Genomic DNA, 27,128 nt, shown 5'->3' with positions numbered 1-27,128 from the left:
TTAATATTCTATTAATTAGTTTTAGAGTTTTACATAATGTTTGCTTGATGATTCAAACATACATATTTCAAACAAAATTATTTTTAGATATTTATCTGTATCTAAATTTTTAGATATTTCAGTAAAATCATTCTTTCCGTGTAAGAACTTTTTTTTAGACCTTTAGAAACGCGTTCAACCGAGCGAATTGAATTGTCTGCGAAAAGTTCAACAATTAGATTTTTCAACAGTGTGAATGTCGAGTCGATTTCCTTTCATTAATGCAGAGCCATTTCGCACATTTCGTAAAGACCTTATTACCAATTCCAAATTTCCTGAGAATTATTGGTCTGTTTTCTGTGGCTGAACTAGTATTTTGTTTGACATTTCTGAAACATAAAAGTGAGATAGGTATATATCTTGATATTTATCGAAAGCATAAAAGAATTCTAGTGTCTAGAAAGTGTAGGAACAGACATGTATCTCCGTATTGAGTTTCCATCAATTTCGAGGTAATAAACGAGCTACGAAAATACGACGTAAGTATTGTAAAAGGAATATCAGTGGCGACGTATCATACGCAATGAAGAGACAGTATACTACGTACACGCACAGAACGGATGAGGCAATAGAATTGAAGGGGGTAAGGGAGTTGAAGGGGCGGGGTAGTTGAAGAATCGCACGCGTGGCTTTCGTCCACGTGCAGCAAATTAGTTAAGCGCGGGCTCGATTATTTGAAGACGAGCCATCTTTGCGACGGCGACAGAAAATTTGCCGAGAAATATCTCCGGCAAACGATAGGGGGTACGAACTATGAGTATTATGATATTTGAAATTGATGTATTTTTTTTCTCTCTTGCTTTGGCAATGATTACTTGATAATGATAACTACAGCTGTGAGGTGCCATTGCAGTTACGATTATTGATGTTACGGTGTTATATCGATATATGAAAGGCGATATTATTTATTTATTGAATATTTTTGAGACGAGACTTTTATTTTGAATTATTTTCTTGCAAGTATTTTTAGTGAAATTCAAGCTATTTACACAATTCTTTAATTGATAAATTGCTTGATACAAATAAAGACGGCAGAAATATTTCTAGAATTTTATTTCGATAATATCGATATCTTGATACATTTAAGAATTTGTTACTTTTTTGTAAGATTCGTATGTCTCATATCTTCCGATGTACTTTTTTGTTTAATTTTATGATCGCGCTTTTGTTGCAGGCCTGGCCCGTGTGAATTGCAAGACCCGTTGTGGGTCAAAATGAGTGCGATTACCAGCGGCATTACCAAGAAAAGAAAGAAATCAGATGCGAAGCCTCAGTCGCAGCTGTGAGTATCAATCTCTTGTTTTTTTATTTTTTCTTGCGGTACAAACTCGGATCTGCAATCTGGACGGTACAATGAATGAATACCCGCGTTTCACATCGCATATTTGGCATTTTTTATCAAATGCGACTATGCGGTGAATAAAAATAATTATTAATATTAAAAGCATCGTTTAATACAATTCTTCAAAAATATTCTTACAGACAAAAACAAATAATTATATTAAATGTATGAAAAAATATGCAAAATTAAGCTCTTTTCCTTATTGTATTTTTCCATTAATCGATTGTTACATGATTCCTTCTTTTATTATTATGTAATGATTTTGTTGCGTAATTAACAATTTTAATATTACAATAATCGCGATGCAGTAGTTGTGTTATAATGAAATAATAAAAACAATGAGACAATCAAAATTTATACTTTATAATCGGTTATTTTAATTAATTTAAAAATAAATTTAATTTCGATTAATGGAAAAAAGGATTAAAAGATGAATATCAGTGTCCCATTTTGTTTTCTTTTACGCGTAATATTGTTTGTATTCGAAAAATTAATATCGCCAAAAGTTTTTATCGTTAAAAAAATTACGAAAATCCAGTTTAATTTAATTTCAATAAAATATTTAGCAAAATATTTTTTATTACATTGCTAATAATTTACGTAGCAATATTACAAAATAATATAAAAGAGGAAGGATGAGGGAAATAAGGTAAGAAGAGTATGGGAAGAAGAAAAACTGCTTTGAAAAACTGCTTTAAAATTGAATTTTTTTTGATGAAGCACAAGTAAAACGTGACAACTCTGGATTCAAATTAATTAACTTTGGGTTAGTTTCTTAATGAATTTTTATTAAGGACTAGATGTCCGAAATAAAAACGTATGATTTTAAAGTGGAAACCATTAAAGGCTTGGTGATGCGTACAACGCCGTCCATAATCCGTTGCCATCCATTTTGCTAAAGAGCTTATCGTTTTGATCGAATTATTAATAACGAACACAAACACGCAAGTTTTTGAGCATTCGCTGATTGAACAGGCTTTAATGTTAAAGTAATGTTTGGTTAATGTCGCGCATGAATAAAATTTTATTAAATTGTTGTGTAAATTTCATCTTTGTGTGTTTACATATAATATGGAAAATGTAATCATTGTTTCGATAACAATTGTGTAATATATTAGTAATTATTAATGGGCTATTGTTTAATTTCATGTTAGCATCAATAACCAAACATTGGTGATTATTTGCATTCATAAAAATTAATTAACCGATAGAAAAAGAATGAAATTTATAAAATAGTATATTTAAATCTAAAACTGATTTTTTAGACGATTTTATCACATATAAAAATGTCAAAAAGTTACTAAATTTGATATATTTAAATCTCGTTTTACTCTATAGAAGTTGATATTCGATCTTAGAACTCGAAATAAGAATAACAATGTTAGGAAAAATTGTTTTCCCAGATGATAAATTAGAAATAATCTAAAGAAAGTAATAGAAAATCATCTGTGTAAAATTAATACTTCTTAGAATTTCATTATTGATAAAATTCTGAGTCTTCTTTCTCAAAGAGGTTTAAAGTTTCTTTAAAAATATTTTTTTTTTATATCATAGAATATCCATTAATATTAATATAATAAGTTTGTTGTATTTGTAACGTGGAAAGGAAAGTAAACGCTAAAGTTATATCGCTTTTACTTTTGATTTTAATCCTATGATTTTGCCACGCAAGTACGTGGCTGGATAGCAACTGGCAAGACAGTATTAAAATTGCAGAGTGGCATTATAGTAAAGCGAGAGTCTGCTGGACCGATGTGACGTCACGCAAGGTCAATCAAACGTTCCAATGGGACAAAAAGAATTGGTTCAGCATTTAAAAAAGAAGATAAAAATTTTCTTTTTTATAAAGTTTCGAAATTCCTTCGTGAGATTTTTATTAATGCTTCGCGATGTTTTGTTATGCGTCCAGCATGTACAGAAATTTCAGGTCTGTAATTTTAGTAATAAAATTTTTGACTTATTTGGGGTTAATGCTTTCTCGAGTCAAACGTGAGGTACAGCTAATTAAATTTTTTTTAGAGTGATTCAAATTCGAATATTTACCGAATTTTAATTTGATGTTTAAATATTGGGACATGAATTTAAAAAATTACAACAATCACAATCGAAATTTTTTGTGAGGAATAATTTGGAATCCGGAATCTGTTATTAATTGCAAAAGTGTAAAATGTATGACAAACTGTGTCAGAATAAATTTATGAGTCGATTATATAGAAAAACTTTATACTTTTCTTATCTTTCATAAGACGAACGAGAATGTTCTTTGACGCGATAAAACCGGGGAAAACTTTAGTCATAGAAATAATAGCGATTTATTCTGAGGTTTATGATTTATTATAATTAATAAATCTAATGACTTCTACTTTAAAAAAGTATCAATACAAAGATATAACTTGGAGAAATCACATTTAAAAATAATAACAAAGAGATAATCTGTCAATGGCACTTTTATTTTTTATCTAATTTTTGAAAACGAATGTTTTAGACAATTTTTTGACACTTATATTTATGCATAAATATTAAAAATAAAACTATATTATCTTGAATATTTTCTTATATGATTACATATGTTAGAAAATAATGTTTTAACATTTTTAAACAAAAATTCGTTAAGCATAATGAAATGCAATTTTTCAAATAACATTTAAATAACTAATTAGTATTTAATGAAATGTAATATATATTTAACTAATCTATTAACTTAATTACTTACGACATACATAATTTCAATAATTGCCAGTAGTTTTGTCATTTTGCATTCGTGTCTTTTAGAGCTGAATATATAAGCGCACTCCTTCTAAAATAGCGCTTTAATTCTGCGTTTCGATTGTTTACAGTAACAAGTGCCTTAACGAAAAAAGACGACGGACCCAAGAGAACTTGTATATCGATGAGCTTGCCGAGCTGATTTCCGCCACGGACATGAGCTCTGGCAAGACTGACAAATGCCAGATCCTTCAAAAAACCGTCGATCAGGTAAGAAGACAGATTTCTCTCCTTCCTTACAAATATGATTGATAACAGTGTCATTGGAGAGCATACCGTCGATATTTCGTTAGTATTGTCTTTTCTTCTTTGGAAGTATCACTGCATATCAGTTTGAGTGACAAGATTAGGAGACCTGAAATCATAGAATTATATAGATTACGATTCTTAAATAAATGCTCAAAACAAGATAGATGTTATAGGTAAAGTACTGTAGAATTTTGTAGTGATATTAGTGATTATCAGTGGAATAATATATAAGAAATTATTATTTTTCGTATCCTATTATTTTAATTCCTTAGATAAGATAGAAAGATAATTTTTTTTTAAAAGCGATTGCAAATGTAAAAACATTGTAATGATAGAAATTTTGTTTTACTTTATTAACGTGGAAAGAGATTTAAATACTGAAATTAAATCGCTGGCACAAAAGGTTATTTAAAAACATTCACGTTTCATTCGCGAAATTATATATACTTTTATCGTTCCCTCGGTTCATAAAATTAAAGTTAACTGTTCGATGTTAAAACAAAATGGCCATTTTTATGATGATCGTCAAAGGACACTTGTGAAGTCTCTTTTACTTGGAGATGCGTAATAAAATTTTTTAGATTAACGATATTATTTTCATAGTTCTTTGTAATGTGTCCCACGTGTATACGAATTTTATCTTCTCGTACGCGTCGAAAAGATATGAGGTCATTTTATATAATTCAGATAGATAGCTTACGTAACTCATAGAAGACGATCGGAGAGAATCTCCTCTTCTGTCATCATTTTTCCTCGGAAATCGATCAGCACATATTAAATGTTGATCGGCGTTGTTTTCGAATCGCGAAGACGTATCCATGCAAGCATGATAAAATATTTGGGAAAGCACTTAAGATTATTGAGAGATTTGTGGACCGAGCAAAATCTCTCTTATAAAGGTCACCTTATTTTATAGATGACATATATCGATCTAAACGAAAGAAAGAACGATGCTATTTTTGAAAATCATATTACATCGTCAGCTTAATGAGAATTTTGTATAACATTAAAAAACTCGTTCTTAATGAGCTTCACTCGACACTTTCTGCTAGCCAATCCTTACATTACGAAATATTTTATTTGATTTATTTGAAATATCTTATATAGTGAATCTTCGTTTACAATCAAATCCATACACGGACAACAGCTAGATACAGTTAGCTAGATACAGATCCGAAAGTAATTTTGTTTAAATCATTAAAATAATTATATAAGATGCTTGAACTAAGTTACTAGAATATTAACATTTTTGCAGTGTTGTCATTTATGTATCCTACATAATTATGGCATCCTGCATAGGATATATGGAAGACATTATTCGTTAATTCATATTTTTGAGAAACATTTATTTTAAGTCTGTCGCAGGCTTTTATTCTCGGTTATATAACTTGGCAATTAAAGATTTTTTTTAGGATAGAATTTTAATATTTAAGAATATTTTTATTATTTCATTAATTTTTTGCTTAATTTTCAACGTATATAATCCGATAATTATGTTTTGATTGATATTTCTTCTAAAGATAGATTAAAATCAATGCAAGGATGAAATTTTATTGTTATATTTATGACATTCGTTCTATATTCACGAATTTCGTTTTTTAAATTGTTCTCTTGTATTACGAAATTAAATATTATGCGTTTATTATACAAGATTTTCTTATTTTGTCATTTTTGTCTCTAAATAATACAGAGTTTAAATTGAACTACTTATTTACTTCTGTACACAGTAAATTAATGAGATATTCTTTTCACTGTTTTAATTTATGTCATTTAGTATTAATCTTATTAATCAAACTTTGAAGTTAAAACTTTATTTAAATGAAGTCTCATTGAAATCAAATAAAGAGTAAGAGCTGATAGCTTTAGTGCATTTTCATTTTCTGAAGAGGTCAGTTTCCGAGGAATTGCTTATTTTTAATCGCTAATTCAGAAGCTATTTCTACTTCGACAGTTTTCTTAAAGGAAAAATTAACTTTGAATTGGTCCTTAAATAAGTTCACAGCGAAGGCTCGGAAGAGAAACATCCCATCAATAACATCGTTGTATTATTGTAGTTACACCATATCATGCACTACATATCGGTTCTGTTGACATTGCTCGTAGATAATTCCGTGTCTCATTCTTGAGTTCTCTTGGGACAGGTTCTCTTGGCTGAGGTGTTTGAATAATACGAGAAAATCTTGGATCTGAATTTTCTGGTGGAAAAAGTCCCTGCGTTACTTTCATTTTTTTTTTTAATATAACTAGTTCGAGAGTTATCTCTCAATCATCCGATCGTTTTCCGATTTTTGAAGTTTGCGCATAATATTACGTGTCTAATACGGAAATTCATGCTTCGCGTTATTAAGAAGACATATATGTATGTGCATATATCGATATTTTTTCTTTGAGTCCTTCTTGCGTAATCGATTCCGCTCGCATTTCGTATGCAATTGGATCTATAATGATTAAACTTATATAAAAAATTTGCAACACACGGTTAAACTGAAATAATAATCTTACAAATTAAATTTGATCATCGATTTGAAGAATTCTTGTTGCGAAAAAAATATTACCTCAGCTGAGATATATTTTATTTATCTGATTAGATACGAAATCGTTGCACAGAGAGACATGCGAAGGTTGGATCCAGATCAGAAACTCGAATATGTCTTTCACAAGGCAATGAATAGTATTTCCTTTGAATGGCAGTATTCGATATTATATATTCTTACCATAAGCCTTTTTATGAGAAGGTTCTATGGTCCAACACGTCTATTGGCTGTCTTGAAACCTGTTCTGAAAACTAAAGCAGCGTTCACAATGAGATTTTAAGGCGTAAAATGTAAGCTTTAGGGACGGCATTCGTAGTTCGTTCTTATTTTAAGATAATCTTAAATAATATCTTAAGATGCTAATTCTCCGATTGGTTCATGACCTCTTGAAATGAATATAAGATCCGACTATGATACCTAAATCTTAAATCATAAGAAATTGACTAATTGTCGATTATTCTCCTCACATTCGACTGTGATTAGTTTGATGATCAATTTTTGGCTTAATATCTTTAAGGAATTTAACGTAAGGAATTGGTTTAAATTTAATCTTTTAATATTTAACAGTGTCAAATTTTCATTACCAAAGTAAAGCCTTGAATAAGTATGTGCACGCGCGCGAGAACATACATAAAATTAGATACGTGCTTCATAATATATCTCTATATAATGCATCGTGCTTTTTCTGCCCAAGATTGTTCTGAATCTGAGTGAGCGAGCTAATCGTACGTTAAAGTAGATGAAATTTAAAAAAAGAAGAAATGATATGCACAGCAGGATCGTCGAGATGGATTTTTGCATTTCAAATGTAATTCACTCGAGTCAAGCGCTCTTATGAGTTAACTCACGTTTGCATAACATCGGACTATTTTTCGGGGTTCATTTTATCTTGGCGGAAATTTGGTTTGATTTCCAGCCTGTTATTATCTCTAATAATCGCGCCGTTTATTCCGCTCGAAAGGTCGAAGACGCAATTACGGGTGTATTTCTTCTAAACCGATACGATTAATTTGTTAACGATATATACCGATAATTACAGGTCTCAGGTCCCCTTTGTTAAACCGTGCTCTCGCTTCATTTATTGGCTAAACGAAGCAGCAGTTGCATAACGGCTGCTAAGGCTAAGCCCTTGATTCACTGACAATATAACGAGCGAACCTATATTCGTATTAGGCCCGGTTTTTCATCATCTGATTAACTTGTGGTTTAGACTTAACTTCATTTAACTTGATGATAATGTAAAAATTGTGTTTTTCTAGCTATGATTAATCACTAAACTCATGATTTTATATGTGATAACTTTAAAGTTAATCTAGTTAAGCCTGTAACTATAAGTCAACCAGCAAATGCAAAACCAAGCCTTAGGTACATTTTGTTAGGAGAAGATTCTAAGATTTTAGGACATAGGAATTTTATAGGACTATAATGTATGCCTAGACTAAAGCCTGCCGCACACGATGCTTTTTTGTGCTGGTTTGGCTGATAGATCCGTTATGTGCCGTTTTGTAGATCGTAGTACTACATACTGCTGTGGAAGTGTTGCTAGTCATGGCTTTACAACATGTAGCTTGTCTTACGAGTTGGCTTATAAATACTGTCTATCTCCTTTGTATATTCTTTTAATCTAATTCTTTATCTATCTAGCAGTAAATTTCATAAGAAAAATGTTCTTAGCTTCGAGCGTTCTACTATGTCTCTTGATAATAGCCCTTAACATTCTACTATGTCTCTTGTTAGCACTGAATCTATCATTGAAAACCAACTAATGTTAGCACACACGGTAGCATGCAGTACGCTATACTTTTAGCAGCATACATGTTTTCAACAAGGCTGTTAGTGACTAGTCTAACGCCTCGTATTCTGTATGCAAAAATCGCATCGTGCGTTGCAAGCTTAAAATTGCGACGCACTCAAGAGATGCTATAAACTTTTCAATTAATTGACTACTCGAAAGAAAGAATTTCACTATTGACCAATAAAAAAAATGACTTATCTTAAGCAATAAGTTGTCTTTCATACTGATGATACTGACATGATGATTCGACGTTACGTAATCAAAATTAACTCTTGATATTTGTCAATTTTTATTATGTGATCTATTTTGTCGCTAAAAATCAGCGTCGATCGTCAACATGAAAAGGCACCTATAAGCATTTTGTTTTAACCTGTTAGCCTATGGTTTCAAAAAGAATAGCGTTTTTATGTAGTACGTTATGTCGAGAATCGATATGTAATAGGAAAAATAATGAAAATAAAGTAAAATGTTAATCTTGCTCTATTGTTTCGATAACAGATTCGATTTATAAGTTTAGATAAATCGTATATTATTGCGTTCTACGTACGTAGTTATAATCTACACTCTGTACTTTGGATTTGAAAACATACATCTATTTGGTTTCAAACGAATAGATATAAACAATATTCTTGATATCATATATTTATTTCTACTTGTAACGCGTTAATAAGGCGCGTTCCTAGAAATGGACTGCAAAAGTTTGATTCTGTCCGTTCATTCGTTTATAATATTCGTCTAGTTTGCCTACAGTTCATTATTGTTCTAGAACCTATTTGTGAAGGGAGGGATCGACTTCCCGTCTGTGTTTTCGCATGTAAAGTGACGGTTTCAATTATAGGCCGAGTCCTAATTATGGGTCGAGTCCTATTATTGTTGGCATAATCTTTCTGCAATATGCGCATATACAATTATATTGTATATACATATATATTTACACAAATATATATATGCACACAATATATATTTATAATATTAAATAAAAATAATATTTATTTATATTACAAATACATTTGGATGTTACTCGCGTAAATATTACTCAAAAGTAATTAAGTATTACTCAAATATATCGAATATTTCTCAGTATTTTCGTTTTTTCAAGTAATACTCATGAAATTAAATACCTAATTAAATAATGAATGAGTACCTGAGCATAAAGATAATTTAGTTTATATTGACTGTTATGGCTCTTGGTAGGCTCTGTATAGGCAATTAAACGATACATAGACATGACTCTTTCCTGAATCTATTTCTAATTTGTTTAAATATCTGACATATATCTGACTGAAATATTATTAACTACTATTATCCGTATTGACTATTATAATAGTTAAATAAATATTTTCTCAGTAACGGTTAGCTTTGAAATTTGCATTTGATCAGTTATTGTCGGTTATTGTCTATTATTATCAGCTTAAACATATTTGAAAAGGGTTTCCATCTAGTGTAATAAAATATCTTAATAAATCTGCAGACTACATAAAGTCTAGAAAACACATATTTAAAATATATCATAGAAACATAAAAAAAAATCTCAAAATCTCTGATTCTGCTTTTATTTTTTTTAATTTTTGACGTTTTTTTGTAAAAGATTCTTAAATACTTTATTTATAAGAAAATAAGATAATCGATTTTTTTGACCAGATAAAAGTCTTATAAGTCTTTAAGTCCATGTCAGATTATGAATTGAAGATTGATAATATTGAAGATTAGAATTTGATCACATAATTTTAATTTGTTTTTTTTTTGTGATTGATTAAACTTTAATTTCCTGATGAATTTTTAACATGACAATGATTTTAAGTGACTTTTTAACTAAAAAAATCATTGTCATATCAAGAATTTGTTACAAAATCATTATCGAATGATATTATCAAAAATATTGAATGATATCATGATTTTTCCAAAAATAACTTCTATTTATTGTCATTTTGATTATTATGATTTTGTAATCTACCAGTGCAGTGTACTGTCCTTTTTCATTATGGACTAGGAAAAAATACAATTTTTTAATGTAGGTTAGAGAAAAAGTATAATTTCGTGCGATGTCTTTTTGTAGTTATATTTAGATTCACAATCGAATGCCCAGATATCATTTTATTTGTTATTCATCGAATGTAAATTCTAGGAACACTCCAATGGGATTCTGAACGCGTTCTTGAGTGTAACTTGTAAGGAACCATAGTAATGGCAGGCAAGCTTCCAAGATTGCTCAGTGGGTTCCTGATTGGTTGAGGCTGTAGTAAACCTATAGTTCCTATAGTAACTGCAAAAAGGATAGCATTAATTCTTCGTGGGGATATATTATCACCTTTTTAAAGTTCCAAAATGGTCACACTGTGATTTAAATGACCTCACTTAAATTAGTTATTGTATTCATAGTTTTCATTCTAAGTAAAAAAAAATACTGAACGATAATGTCAGTATTGTTATATTGTCGTTGCGCAAGTATTATACAAGATAACAACGCTGCGCAACAATGTAATGATACTGTATTGTCTTTAAAAGTTAACAGAATCGGGGTACTGATGTTTCGGATAGAGAGAGTACCTTGAACTTCAGGTAGATAGTAAGTCAAGTCTCATTTCGAATAAGAACTTAAAAATATAGAGCTTCAAACTTTTTTTTGGATCAAATTGATCTCAGTGATCACGAAGAGTACGAATTGTACTTTTTTTCCTGTTCTATTTTCAATGGCTGTATTTAGCAGGGAGAACTGATCAGTGAGACTCAATGATTCTTTAATATGTTTGGTTCCTTCATTTAGATCCAACGAGGAGCTAAAGGCAAGAACGAATGATGTTAAAGAATCACTGAGGAAGAATCACTAATCAGTCTTCTCTGGTGAAACCAGAACGCAACCATTATTAGTCGAATGAAAATGAATGAAGATAAGGAGAATTCATCACAATGCGGCGATCCGCGAATGCGGAGTCATGTAGACCGAAAAGTCGTAAGGAAAAGATGGCAATCGAGTTGCTCGCAACGTTGTTCTCATTTGATCCAAGAGAGTTTGTGACCTTGAAGTGACGTCACCGAGGCCAATAGGAAACCTTCTTTCAAACGGCGCCGCTATAACTCGATCTACCTGAACCTAAAGCGAAAGAGAAAGAAAGAAGAAAGAAAGAGAAAAGAAAGAAACTGCAACGAGAGTTCGTCCTGTGACGTCATTTGCACGATGGCGCTATGTGCAATAGCTCCCGATCCGTGCGAACGACGTAGAGTCGATTAAAAAATTTCTAACGGAAAAATATATAAAATATCGCGCATCTCTCGACCTGCTTTATCTCGCGTCCTCCCTCCCTGGATATCGGTGCGATTTGTTTATCGGCTCGCCGGAGATTTCGTCCGTCCGTTTTGCGACGTGTTGCGAAATGGAGGAATCGCCCAGGAACGGTTCAATATATCTTGCGCCCCCTAGCGAGGCACAAGGTTCTCAAGCATTACTCCACGTTATACTTTAATCAATTATTCTCTCTCCGGTCTATCTCTTTTTTTTTTCTTTCGTACAGGCATAATCATTTCCTATTCCTTTGAAAAGTTTCTTTCCACAGCCGCCGTTTCCATTCCCTTTCTCGCGGCCCGGTCGGTCATGGAAACGGTGCGTGCGGCGAAAAGCCGAAGAAGAATTTATCGCGGGCGACATGTGTGACGCGACGCGACGCGACGAGAGAAATGCATGCACGTACATACGTACGGTACGTATGAACGAGCCGCGCGTGTCTATGTATGCGTACTCACGTACACGTTCCCGTCGTTTCCAGCGAGGAACGACTAGCGGCAACGTTGCACACACGTACACAGGCGTATGTGTGCCGCAACGTACATACACGCGTATACCGCCGTTTGTCGGACTTGGCCGCGCCGACGGCCCGGAGTCACCGACTTTTCGAGGCCACGGCGGGCGCGCGCAACGAGCGCGTGTGCCGCAACACTCTCGCAGATCGTGCCGTGCCGATTACGGGCCGCGCGATCTATCGGCGCCGCGAGATACGAGCTCAAGGACGCGCCTTTTCCGCGCGCGCGCGCGCGCGAGACCGCGCGACCGTGAATTCCGGCCGGTAACGCAGGAATTCCGTCCGCGTCTCGTGCACGCGCGCGTGCTCGTGCTCGTGCGTTCCTTGAGAGCCGAAGGGATCGTCGACGCCGTATTTGGATCGTCTGAAATAGTAATTCGCGACATTGCAAACCCCCTCCGAAACGTTCTTTTGTGAATTATGAATTGGGTCGAATCGACTTTTTTCCGGAGAGAGTCAATCTCGGGTAATGTCGACACGGGAAACTATCACTAATGACGTTACTTCCTTAACGAGCATGGATTCGTATTTGTGTCCTGCATTCGGCATTAGATCGATGCTCAAGATAAAAATGTTGCCTAATTACGAATCTCTCTCTTTCTCTCTCTCTCTCTCTCTCTCTCTCTCTCTCTCTCTCTCTCTCTCTCTCTCTCTCCCTCCCTCCCCCCTCATTAAGAATGTATTGAGTATCTTTAAATCAAAAAGTGAAATCTACTTTTCGTGTAAAAATGAATATTATATACATGTTATATATATGTATATGCCTGTTATATATATGTTATATATGAAATAGTTTAACAGTATAATTTGATAGTTAAATAAAAATTTTCTCATTTTGTATTTGTTTTTTAAACACGCGTCTACTTATTGAAATAAATTTTTATCCAGATTTTAAATCGCCACGAAACTGTATACTATTTTCAAATACAGTATAAAAAAATCTGTAATTTTTTTCATTATTTTTTCATTTTATTAAAAAATACATCTTTAAAGGATTCGAGAATATCTCTTTTTTGCATGGACACCCGGTGTACTGTCTAGTGCGCTCTATTTGCGCTTTTATGCCATTTCTTCAAATTGCGTCGAGAATGATAATGAAGCTGTACGGTTGATAGAAACAAAGGAGAGATAATCTTTAAACGCGCCTAGAATCATTTTTCATTCTTTCCCGCGGGACGCGATCTCTTTGATGAGGAGAAAGTATCTCGATTCTTCAGCGTGATGGCATTGCGTGATGTAATTACGTCACTGATCGTAAACGACAATTTAATGCTGCGTAACCAGCATACATTAGAGCTATCTGGACGCTTTTTTCCTCTCTGTCATAAAATAATTCTTTCCTGAAGAAATAAGGAGACGTAATAATATATTTTTATAAATTTATCGCGTGATAAGAATCTTGATTTGAGTGATTGAATCTATATTGTTCGATTTGTAGATCATGTTGCAAAATATTTTTTATTCTCTGCGAAATTTTCAATTGAAATAACAACTAAAAGCATTACACACTTTGTAAAGTAAATATCTTAATAATTGAACTAATAATGAGGTATTAGTAATGTTTAAAAAATTTTGAAAATATAGACTAATTGTCACACTATATGTTTTACTCAAGATAATGAGAAGAGATAAATAAAAGTATAACTGTCTCTCTGCGAAGTTCGAAATGAACAATTTTTTCGCGATGACAATCAAAGTTATACATTTTTATTATTTATTTTAATACAAAATATTTAATCTTCTTTTTAACTTGGCATTTCTTGCTGTTATTGAAAAATGTTAATATTTATAATTATATTATTGATTTTTTAATCACTGAGCACATTGAATTATTGAGACATACATTTATTTTACATGTGTATAAAGTACCAAGCGCGCGTTTTACGACTCTGAACTCGGCATGTCTGACGAGTTTTCGAGTTACATGGCTTTCGCCGCGTGTTACATTTGGGCAACGACTTTCTTCGGACACGGACTGACTTCCTAAGTCCCTCCCTGAAGCGGTGTCGTTGTTTCGTTAGCGGTATGACGCAATGATGAATAACAGACGCGCGCGCGATGCGGCTAATGGACTGTGCATACAGCACAAAACTGAGCGGAGCACACGCACGCATACGTGTGCATGCACTTTCGATCCTTCTTCTCGAGTTAGTTACACATAGTCAGCTTAGCCCTTCACTCAGTAAAATAAATTTCGGCCCCGCGTACCGAGAAGCGGCGACGTTTCTTCTCTTCGACGAAAGTAGGAATACACAAGGATGACCCTTTATGAATTAAGATCTAAGCGTTTCTTTCTCAGCGCAATTTCACAAACATTTTTAAATCGTGACATTTTCGAGCATCTAAAATTTATATGGAAGAGAGGTGTCCTAATTTTTTCGTTACGTCACTTTCTCGTTCAATTTGAAATGAGATCCGATAATAAGATCTCATGATTTTTTCAGGTCTGTTATGAAGGAATAATGAAGTTTAAAAGTTTAAATAAATAAAATGGAATGAATTTTTAATATAGCCATTTATTTATAATGAGTTAAGTTCTAAAAGTAACATTCTTCTAAAAAAGGTGCTTCACAACTCTTCGTAGTATTCCATAAAAATTTTTCATTACGATACTCGATAAATTTTGGTATTTTAAATTCTCTAAATGCTTTCGTAAATATATTATATTTAACTATTCCTTTTTTTTAAATAAAAATTTCTTATTATCTATTCTTAGAGTTTAATAAGTTTTGATTTTGATCTTATTTTTATAATTGTTGCTATTCTTTAGTTGAAAAATAACTTGCGATTTGTTTTTCTCGGCAGCAAAGTTGAGAATAATCCAAATTAAGTTAAGTAATTATACTAAAAATAATTTTGATTTATTATAAAGTCAAAATAAAAAATTAATTTAAATGGAGTAAACATTTTTGAAAGAGCTACAAGGAGTTGTATGAAGTTTCGGAGATTCTTTAATCTCCAAAAAAGATCGATTTTGAAGTTGTAAATATAAATTTATATACTGTTATTTTTATTTTATTGTGTGTTTGCCATGTTATTATCTCGCTGCATTCTTTGTCAAATATACTATACATTGAAAAAAGAATCTGTGAATAATTATCAAATGTTGAGTAAAATATTTTCAATCAAATGTTCAGTTAATATTATCAAAAATAATTTTCTTTTTATAAATATTTAATAATTATTATATCAAACGGTTAGTTATATTATTATTTGAAAAATTTACAAAATATTTGAAAAAGTAAAATTATTCTATACGAGGGCAAGTCAATAAGTTCTTAGAAAATCTGTCAGAGAGCACTCGCAGTGTCACGTCACATTACTTTTTGACAAATAGTATCTTTCAGCTGATTACCGTCAAATTTTGAGCGGAATTCATCGTATGATTTCTGTAGATGATTAAAGCGAACAATCTTTATATTTTTTGCAAAATGGAAAAAAACGAGTTGCAGTGATCAAACATCTACATATGAAAAGTTTAACGCCGAAAGAAATCAAAGTCGAGTTGAATAATGTTCATAGCACATCTGCACTAGCATTTGCGACTGTATACAATTGGGTGAATGAATTTAAACGTGGTCGTACATCCCCATGCGATGCACCTCGTTGGGACGTCCAATTGAGGCTTTTACGCTAGAAATCATCGATAAAGTCCACGATATTATTTTGACCGATCGACGAGTGAAAATGCGCGAGCTTGTTGAGGCCACAGGCATATCACATGGCACAGTAATTTCAATTTTGCACGAACAATTGGGTATGAAAAAGCTATCGGCAAGATGGATGTCGCGTTTGCTCACTATGGACTATAAGCGCGACCGTGTAACGATTTCAAAACAATATTTGGAGATATCTCAACGTAATCCAGATGAATTTCTGCGTCGATTCATTACTATGGACGAAACATGGATCCACTACTTCACACCCGAGACGAAGGAACAGTCAAAACAATGGACTTCACCGAGTGAATCAGCTTCGAAGAAGGCGAAGACCGTGAAGTCGGCCAAAAAGACCACAGTTTTTTGGGATGCACGTGGTATAATTCATATCGATTACCTTCCGTCGTAGCAAACGATCTTTAAAATGTTGTTGAAACGGTCCAATAAGGCTGTGATTACTACGCAGCCTTATTGGACCGTTTCAACAATATTTTAGAGAAAAAACGTCCTCATTTGGCGAAGAAGAAAGTGCTCTTCCATCAAGACAATGCACGGGTTCACACGTGCCCGGCACCGATGGCCAAATTCAACGAATTCCTATGAATTGGTTCCCCATCCAGCATATTCGCCATATTTAGCCTCCTGCGACTATTTCCTGTTTCCAAATCTGAAGAAATGGTTCGAAAGAGATTCACCAGAGAGCAGCTCATCGTCGAAACAGAGGCTTATTTTGAAGGATTGGACAAATCATATTATTCGGACGGCTTGAAAAAGTTGGAGAATCGTTGAATCAAGTGTATCGTGCTGAAAGGAGATTATGTTGAGAAATAAAAATGAATCGATCAAAAAAAAAAACGTGTTTTACTATGTTTTTCTAAAAACTTATTGACTTGCCCTCGTATTAATCGAAATTATTTTACTCAATACTTTGATTGAAATTACTTTACTCAATATTTGATAACTATTACGAGACTATTTTTCAGTATATTTTTCGCTGCTTCTGATTACCAATTATTAATCACGTCGCTGTTATATGTAACTTGATGATTCCTTTGTCGCTTCTCCATTGATATATCGCGTGTTTTTCTACCATCTGTATTTGCTTGCGCATCATTTCGTCGTGAAACTGTTAATTATCTTCGTGCCGTAACCAGCGCGACAAATCCGTATCATTGTAAGTGTTACGTGCGAAAAAAACAAATGTGCGTGACAATAAGCTCATACCCAGCCGAGTGGATTATTTGTCTCATATTTAGCGTGATATACCGTCTCTTGTTTCACTGATATCTCTCGCGCAATCGAGAAATAAAAATACAATCGTATATCCTTTGCGATGAGCTCGGATGTTTTGGAATGTTCTGTAAAGTGTTTTCAAGACGCAGGTAGTGTAATCTGTTTTTGACGATTGCTACTTCTCTCATCTCTGGTTTTTCGGCTGATGGAAAAACAGTTTCTGACCGCTCAAAATTCTGATGATTTTTTTTTACGTTTGCGCATTAATTTTTTTCCTTCGGTTTCTAAAAGAGATCTGCGGCAGAAAGGTCAGATTTGATGATTTATTTATTTTTCATTAATTTTTTTTTAAAGAATACACTATACGGTAACAATTTTGATTGGTTATCGATCATCTTTGGCAAGATGAAGTCTATCGATTTTTAGTAGAACTATATATCATAGATGGCATTTGTACGCTACGTACGCACGTGTCGAGCGATATTTACATATTACATATTTATTTAGTGAGTGCAAGTGTATGAAGTAGAAGCTTTTCTCGTGGTTTCTTTGATATTAAAATTACAGAAATTCTATGTAATTATTTTCTTAGTGTCACTATATACCTTAGAACCCTATATACTTTTGGATGTGTGAAGTTCTCTAGAATATGGATTTGCGATGTGGTCCTCTAAAATGAGTTTGTAATCTTCTCTTGACCCAGAAATCTTTGAATCTCTGTTAAATATGATTATATTTTTCGCAATCAATGTTTTACAGAAAAGATATTCATTAGCATCGGTAATATAGACGTAATTCGACTTCACCTTTTTTCATGTAGTGTACATTATTGTTCATAAATTCAGGAACGCTTACAATTGTTTCGCATTTTACAAAAATTTAAATATTCAATGAAAAAAATTGTGATGAAATTTCTCAAATTTTTATGCAAAAGACTTCATTATGTACACTTTTTATAATTGGCAGTTATAAACTTCTAATTTTTTAAAATTAGAATTTTTATTTTATAAATCTGTAAAAAATACCAGAAATATTTTCCGATATTTTTTATTACTAGTGTTTTATCAAGACAAGTTTTCGTGTCTTGAAGAGCATTTCTTGTCTTGTCTTGATCTTCAGATTAAGCAATTTCGTTTTTCTTATCTGAACCATTTTTTGACATTATATTTCTTATCCTGAATTCAAGAATTTTGAATTTCTTGAAACTTCTTTTTTAAGGATCTTTGTGGCTCTTTGATTACATCGTAAGAGATAATAAGAAAACATAGGAACAAATTGAATGCCGAATTATCTCGTAGTTTACTATGTTTAAATTTATAGTTTAAAAGTGTACCTATAATGTCTATTATGTACAAATCTATTAATAAAGATTAAAAATATTTCTCAAATTATCATTTTTAATATCATGAGGTTACTGCCAAATGTAACTATTTCAAATTATTAGAGATTCCTGAGATTATTAGATATAATAACTATTATTATTGTATTTATTATAATAATCATATATTTTAATCATTCCTGATTTAATTGATACTATTAGTAGAAGTACGCAAATGTTTATACATAATATACTTATGCCAGTAATCTCAATATTGGTTTTATGTATATTCCTTTACATAAATATAAAAATTAATATCTGGTATAACAAAGACATATCGATGAGCATGATTTAATTTGGTTAGATCAGAGACTTCACTTTTTCAATAATCGATTTACACTCTGCTCATATGCTATTTTGCTATTTAGTGATAATGTATGAATAATTGTTAAATATCAATAAATACAACTGGAAATGTTGAAACCTAACTTATTCAAAACTTTTCAAATCAGAAATAAAATAATAAAATATTAAAAATAAAAACTCCGAAATTCAAAAAATTTCAAGAAATTTCTTGACTTATTGTCAAAAAATCTTAGTCTTAATAACAATTTCTTGTCTTGAAATAAATTTCCAATTTCTTGTTTTGATCCTATCTTGATTCAAAACCAAGACAAGATTTCTTGAATTTCTTGATCTTGATGAAATACTATTTATTATCAATTTTTAGTATCAGAATATCATTGATCTTTTTCATAATTTTTTATGAATTAGAAAGATAAGAAAAAAATTATGATAAAAAATTTATTTTCGTCATTATTGCAATAGTAAGAATAGGGAGTGAAATTTTTTTTCATAATGGTTTAACAATCGATGTATGTTAAGTTTAATTTTGTATAGAGGCAGTTTTTATATACATATTCTGCTACACATTTTATTATTTTTATTTTTAAAATTTAATTATTTGAGAAGATACTGAAAAAAATATTCAAATTTTCAAGAAATACTTATTTTTTAATCTTAAGAAGGAATCTAATCTTCATTTTTTTATCGATTCACTATTTTTTCTTTTTTTTTTCGAGAATAAAACTTACTTTTTTCTCTATTTTTGACAACTCTAACCGCTCCCATTCCTGGTAATATTAAATTGCTTGTTAATTGAATTTGTAATAACTGGGCAATGAGAGCATTAATACAGTGCGGTAATTGGAGCGCAATTAATATAATATATTAGGTGTACAAATAAGTTTCCGCCGTTTTTAATAAAAAATTAAGCATTTATTGTGAAAGAACGATACATAATATTTTATTGATGTAAGTCAAAATGTAAGTGCAAGTTCTTTTTGCGTTTGGCACGAATCTTCATTCAATAATGCTTCCAATTCCGCGTCTTCGTACACTTTCGGCCTTCCGCTACGTTCTTTGTCTTCGACGTCAAATTCACCGTTCTTAAATTTTTGAAACCATTCACGACAACTTCTCTCACTTAAGGCAGCCTCATCATATGCTTCTACAAGCAATCGATGAGCCTCAGCTGCAGATTTCTTCAAATTAAAGAAGTAAATCAAAAGTTCCCGCAAATGACGCTTATTCGGTTCAAAACTCGGCATTTTCGCACAAAAAAAAATATATGATGCTGATACAAAATCGCTAGTATTTCAAGGTTATGTTGTTGACAGATGTCCAACCTTACGATATAATGTTTTACATCAGAGAATTTTAACCATAGCTTGCTAGTGGCGCCGTCTTTTGTCAAACGGCGGAAACTTATTTGTACACCTAATATATTATTGACATACAATTTTACATTAGATTAAGTAAAAATTAATTGATGTGTGGTTGATGTCTGAATTTCGATTTCTTTCAAACCATCTTCAGCAATGTTGCGTATAAATAATTTTCTTTTAATGTCGATACATAGAATTATTTTCTTTTTTTGCTCCGCAGATTCGGCACTTTAGGCAACAAGAGGGTTCCAATAGTCATGCCGTACAACAGGGAGAAGTGTCCTCTTCGAATCCCAACATATTGTCCAACGATCAAGTTGGTCCTATCTTACTCGAGGTTCGTATTATCGAAATTAGCAGAGATTCATAGTTAATCACCGTCAAACAGGAAAGCAAATTGCATCCTTTGTGGCTCTTTTAAAAGTCGCGGACCATCACTTCATAATTGCTACAACGACGTCGTATTTCTTCTTTGCAGGCGCTTGATGGCTTTCTATTTGTTGTAAATACGGAGGGCCGCGTGGAGTACGTTACGGATAACATAACGCAGTACATAAACTATACGAAGGACGATGTGCTCGGAAAGGATATTTACAACATCATTCATCATGGAGATCACAACACCTTCATGCCTAGTTTATTGCCCATGTCTTTAGGTACGTATCTTAATTGTTTCACACACGCGCGTGCGGCACATTTTTTTCCTCTACGGGGTAGCGACACTCGCAGGGTAGATTGTAGATAGACGCAATCAGTAGGTCATGGGTAATTTACTTTTTCAATTCATAAATGATCCTCTTCCTTGGGGTCCGCAATTCGTTTTTCAATTTCTTCGCACAATTATTCTTATCCTTCTTCTTGTTGTAAGTAATTTTCACAGATTCTAGGAGTAATATTTTTACTAAATTAATTATTTTTTCACATCGTGAAAATCACTCTCTATATTTCATATAGCTATATTTTTAATTGCAATAATTTGAGCCGACTAATTTTTATTTTTATATTCTTCAAAATGCATCTCTAATTTATAATTGATGAAATTATTATTGTGATGAAAGATGTTTCATAAAAGTTGCTTTGAATTTCAAATGCATCTTCTTTGAATTTTGTCATTTTTTTCATAGGAAGATCTTGTTTGAGATACATATTAATTAAATTTTTAAAAATGAAATTTAGCTTTTTTTAAACTTTATTTGGCACCAATCAAGATAATACAAGATTTGTTTATATTGACGAAAATATTCCAAATTTTTAGAAACTAATATATGCAAGGTGTTTGCATTCAATTAAAATACCACAGCAAGAAAATTTTTGAAAAATTAAGTGAAAAAATTATTTGTAAATATTTATTTCTCAAGCAATAATTTTTGAGGTAATAAGGATTTAAATATAGCTAAATTACAGACTATGTTTTGATGGCCACCTGTCCATGAATTGCGCATGCGGTAGTATTAGTGAGCTCACACTTCAACGCGCTTACTAAAAAACTCACAGGTAACTGTCTACATGTAGTCTATAATTAGTTATATTTAAATTCTTCTCAAAAATTACTATTTAAAATAAAAATTTACAAATAACTTTTTTATTGTAGTATTTTGATTTGTGAATTTCGGGATCTTGTATACTACACATTTTACATATCCATAATTACAAAAATTATGAAATTTTTTGCGATTATTAAATTCAGTATTATGTGATCGTTTAAAAAAACATTTGAGTTTACACATTCTAGGCTGGACCAGCGAACCACAGCCTCAAACCAGGAATCGTACCTTTAATTGCCGCTTCTTAGTGAAGCCTCCCGATGATAAGGACCAGACTATGGAAGAAAAGCAACAGCGAGTATCGAAGTACGAGTCTATGCAAATCAGTTCTGCTCTTCTGCCCAGTAACGCTGATCGTCTCGAGAGTGGTGATGTATCCTCCGAATCGTCAGACATTGTTCCTTGCGTGATGTGCGTAGCGCGTAGAATACCGCCGAACGAGAAGCTCATTGGTCCCGTTGAGCAATTCACCGTCAGATTGGATACCACTGGGAAGATAATCGCGGTTGACATCAGTTGGTTATCCCCCACTTACTCCAAGTACCTAAACAAGGTAAAAACGCATAGAGCAATGCCGTATATCATTGTTATATTGTTCACTTATTCTGATAGTAGTATTCGATAATTATTGAACTTTATTATATAAAATGATAAAGTATATACGAAGCACTCTTCATACTTTGACTAAGATGAGAATTTTTTTATGATTTGATTATAGTATAAATTATTTTTTTTTAAAGAAAAAACGTAAGAGTGCGCTCTATTTAATACATTTAATAATTACAAAAGCATACTGTCTTTCTTTTTTGTTGGAATAATGAAATTAATCACATTTGTCTGCCACTGTTATTTATTTCAGCTACCAAAAGATTAAATATAATTGATGATGATAATTTAGTAATACATTTTCCAATAGCTTTAAAAAGCATCGTTATCATTTTGCGTAGTTATAATTGTCATTATGCTATCGGTAGATAAATATATATATAATAACAATAAAATTAATTATTTTTATTATTGAAATTATTTTATCAAATTAAAACATAAAGCTCAATTGAATAAAACAATTTAAAAAATATCGAGAACAAAAGCTAGTGGTTAATTACAAATGTTTAATATTCCTTTTAAATAATATACATTAAAACAGATGTTTCGACCAAACATGAGAACATTTTCAATGTTGTTAAAAAAATAAATAATAAACCAGTAACGTCCTAACTGGCTCTTTTCGCAAAATTTCCATCCTTATACTAAAATAATCTTAAAATCTAACGATTTCTATAACAATCTAATTAAAATTATTTTATTTTATTTTTTTACATGTGTATCTTGTTTCCATATTTCAAAGCCGGTTATTGAAAAGTATTGACAAACGCGTTTTCTATTGCAGGACCTGGTAGGTACAGCGATTAAGGACTTGTGCCATCCTCATGATCGCAGTACACTCATGAAGCATTTGAGTGATACGGTCCAAGTCGGAGAAAGTACAAGCGATGTTTACCGACTGCGCGTTAGTCCTGATAAGTTCCTTAAGATACAAACAAAGTCAAAATTTTTCAAAGCGACTTTGAATACGCAGGACGCGTTTGACTTCATGATGGCAACTAATTCTATTATTGGGTAAGTTTACTTTTATTTCTTGCGAATAATTTTAATAGTATTACAGAGAATCATTATTATTTTTTAATTCCCAATTTTGAATGATCAACTCTAAATAAGTTATTACGCATATTGAAAAGTACATAGAAATTGAAATAATCTTATTATATATTATTATATTATATTTTATTATATTATATTTTACATGAAAAAGATATTCTAATGAAACTTGATGTTTAGACAAAAAATAATTTGTGAATCGAAATAGAACGAGAATATTTCTTTTGATATTAAAAATTAACAAATTCTCACATAATTTCTTATCTAAGATAAGCTTATCTAATGAAGACATTTATTGATTTGATATTTTATTTTAATCACAATTTTTTAATACCACTTAATTTTTGGTGGATTTTTATATTTTATATCACCTAATTTGTTGCTTTAATAACCTTTCTTTAATATATATAAGTAGTTTTTAATTGTTTTAGCACTAACGCTTTTTCGAGCACAAAAGTGACACATTTTTACTGCACCTAATTTAATATATGAAATACATTACGGGACAATAAAAAATTATTTCTAGAAAGAAATGGATTATAATAAAATAAAATTTTTAGTTTATAAATAAATTATATTTTTGGTAACAAAATTGTTCAAATATCTCTGCACAACAGTTAAATATAAAAATAAATATTCTAATTAGTTATCTCGATTCCTATAATACAATTAAATTTTAGGAAAGAGAGAGGATGTAATTGCTCATGTATAGTTTACATCTTTTTTCGTTTATTTGCACCAATTTATTAATTTCATTAAATTCAGGGAGTTTTTTTATATTTTATAATATTATAGTACATACTTGATTTGCAATAAATTTGCAAAGGGCACAACATTTGCATGTACATTAATACGGTTTCTTATTGGTGTTGGAGATCTGGCCACTCTTGAACAATTGTCTTTCACCATAACCTAGTAGTTATGTATGTATTTCAGTTTGCTTTTAATGTTTAAATTCGACAACATCCATCACATATTAATTTTGCTCAAATTTAACATTGTTATATTACATGTTTATTTATATAATTTATTTTTGACGATGATAATGATGTTTATATGGATATGGTGAGGGCTTTTAGCACACAATATTTGCTTGTTACTGTACTCATGTTTCGAGAAATTTATTACGATGTTTTACTCGAGATCTTTCTGAGTAAGTTTTATCTTAAATATTTTAGTGAAAAAAATAAAACTTTTTCTAAAACTTAGGATACATGTAATTAAAATACGTATTGTATACCCAGTAGTATTTTATTAAGTTTTTTTCTTAAGGTTAAATTTGATTTTAACTTATTAATTATTTTTAGCACAGTTGTACTTATTTTCCTTAAACATTAATATAAAGAAAATTATTTAAGTCAATCTTTACGCAGATTTAAAGATCTTAGTGAATTATATACATTAAAAAAAATCTAATATTTGAATATTATGTATACTTAATGTATACTTAATGTATACTTACTTAATGTATGTACTTAATTCAATGAGATGTTTATAATTCATAAGAATTGCTTTACTTATACATGTAATCCCGCATTTATGCATTTAACGGAAATTAATATTGATAGAGAACAAAACAAATCACATTTGCGCTAATATTTTTGCACGAATAAAGTTCTAACATAACTTCAGAATGTTTTCTGTTTTTAATTCTGTATATTTAAATCATGCTTGGAAATATGTGTAATAAATACAACAGCATCTGTTTGTTAATAAATCTTAATTCAGTACACATTAGTTTAGATAAAGTTAGATTTTGTAATAGCTTAATTATTTTTTTTCTAGGTCATAAATGATTTTGAGAATTTCCTTCTTTTTTTTCTAACTGATCAGTCTTCTACAAATTTCAATACGCTTTCTTTCAGTTCCTCTAATTATGTGACAGTTTTATTCTGTGACAGTTTTATTCTGCAAGTCTGCTAGACAGGACTGATCGCAATACATATAGAAAATTTCTCAAACTAAGATTTAGATGCTGTTCTTACTCTTAAAGCTACAAAATAACGCAAAAATAAATTACTTTTGATACTCTTGAAGAGAGACGACCAAGCTGATGTGGAATAGTGTGTGATTTTTATAAATTACGCTTAGTCTTAGATCAAAGAGATGCAGCTAACTGGCAAATTCATGTGTTATTTTGTTTTTCTTGCCCATAATAGGGACAATGACTTAATGCCTATCGAGGGTGGTCAGCTTTCCAACAACAAAGTGTGCTCAGGACACTCTAGCAACCGTTGTGTGAATAATAGTAATAATAATAACGGTAATAATAACAATAACGTGGGTGGCCCGCTGATGTCTGTCGCGCATCTGAACGGTCAAGTGAGTGGTATCAGTGCTCGCGGTATGGCAGCGACAACTGCCACTTCGTCGAACTCGATCGCCTTTAGCACGGGGGGTGCCAGTGGCGGTGGTGGTAGTGGCGGTAGCAGTGATTCGTGCAATCCCCTAACGTCGCTGAGCACGTCGACTGGCAATCCGTTCAACCATTTTTCGGGGAACATGGACCTGGAATTCGAGCTCTTCCCCAGTTCCACATGGGACTTGGATAGTAGTGCCGGGTGGACGGATAGGCCGGAGTCGAGAGCAAGCGGGCCACCAAACTCACGACCACCTTCCCAGCCATCCCCGACACCACCGAGTCCACAGGGAACTTTCTCTAACTCGACGTTAATGCCTATAGACAGACTTAGCCCAAATCCGGTCTGCATCGCTCCTACTTTCAGTAATTCGTTCCCCTTCAGTCCTCTTCAGGAGACGACACAGACGGCTACATTGAGCAATGCTGCCACTAATGTCAACACCAATGGCGGTGGCGGTGCCGGCAGTAGCGGTATCAGCAGTGGAGTCAGTGGCATCGGTAGTAACATCACAACATCCGTCAAACGAACTGAGGAGAGCAACAAGAGCGCATGTCCTACTACCAACAGTGGTGGTGGTACCATGGACAATACGACCACGAGGACCAGCAACACTGCCGTTACCGCTGTTGAAACTCAGAACAACAGTGTTGTGTCCACCGAATCCGGTAGGCTCAGAAACTTATTGACGAAGGGTCCGAGCGCTAGTGATGATAGTCAGGACAATACAAACAACGATTCGGATAATCAGAATAAGCATCGGATATTGAAAATCCTGTTGAACCAGCAGGACGACGACGACTATCATACGGAACATAAAGTGCGTACGAGCCCTAGCAACATACCGAAACCGAACATGGAGCACTCTAAATCATCACTCGGAAATAACATGTTATTGCAAGTAAGTCGACCGCGTTTATAATTAATCTATGATTTTGTAATAAGAATCTTGTAATAAGAAAAAAAATTAGAAATGTTAATTTTTTAAAAGAAACGCTCTATCAAGAAAAAAGTAAAAATAATTAAAATGAATTTAATCCTCGACTACAGCAATGAATTGTTTGAATCTGAAGCAAAAATTTTAGATGATTGTACAATTTATATAATGG

General features: G+C 32.1%; 1 protein-coding gene across 11 annotated transcripts in view; it reads left to right on the top strand.

Annotated features, from left to right (window-relative positions):
• Positions 1–27,128, top strand: part of LOC105154207 (uncharacterized) — a 151,234-nt gene that overhangs the window by 95,874 nt on the left and 28,232 nt on the right. For 9 of the 11 annotated variants that reach the window (XM_087408156.1, XM_087408152.1, XM_087408155.1 and 6 more), the window contains 7 exons: positions 1,214–1,321; positions 4,219–4,357; positions 20,677–20,793; positions 20,935–21,112; positions 22,189–22,553; positions 23,391–23,620; positions 25,819–26,920. In XM_087408156.1, coding sequence (XP_087264282.1) covers positions 1,214–1,321; positions 4,219–4,357; positions 20,677–20,793; positions 20,935–21,112; positions 22,189–22,553; positions 23,391–23,620; positions 25,819–26,920 — 2,239 coding nt within the window. Of the gene's footprint in view, positions 1–1,213; positions 1,322–4,218; positions 4,358–20,676; positions 20,794–20,934; positions 21,113–21,860; positions 21,951–22,188; positions 22,554–23,390; positions 23,621–25,818; positions 26,921–27,128 lie in introns of those variants that run through there. The other 2 variants (XM_087408157.1, XM_087408158.1) reach the window with 2 other exon arrangements.

Source organism: Acromyrmex echinatior, chromosome 7 (assembly GCF_024713525.1).
Source record: "Acromyrmex echinatior isolate Ae372 chromosome 7, ASM2471352v2, whole genome shotgun sequence".
Taxonomy (NCBI): domain Eukaryota; kingdom Metazoa; phylum Arthropoda; class Insecta; order Hymenoptera; family Formicidae; genus Acromyrmex; species Acromyrmex echinatior.
This window is presented reverse-complemented; position numbering and strand designations above follow the sequence as displayed.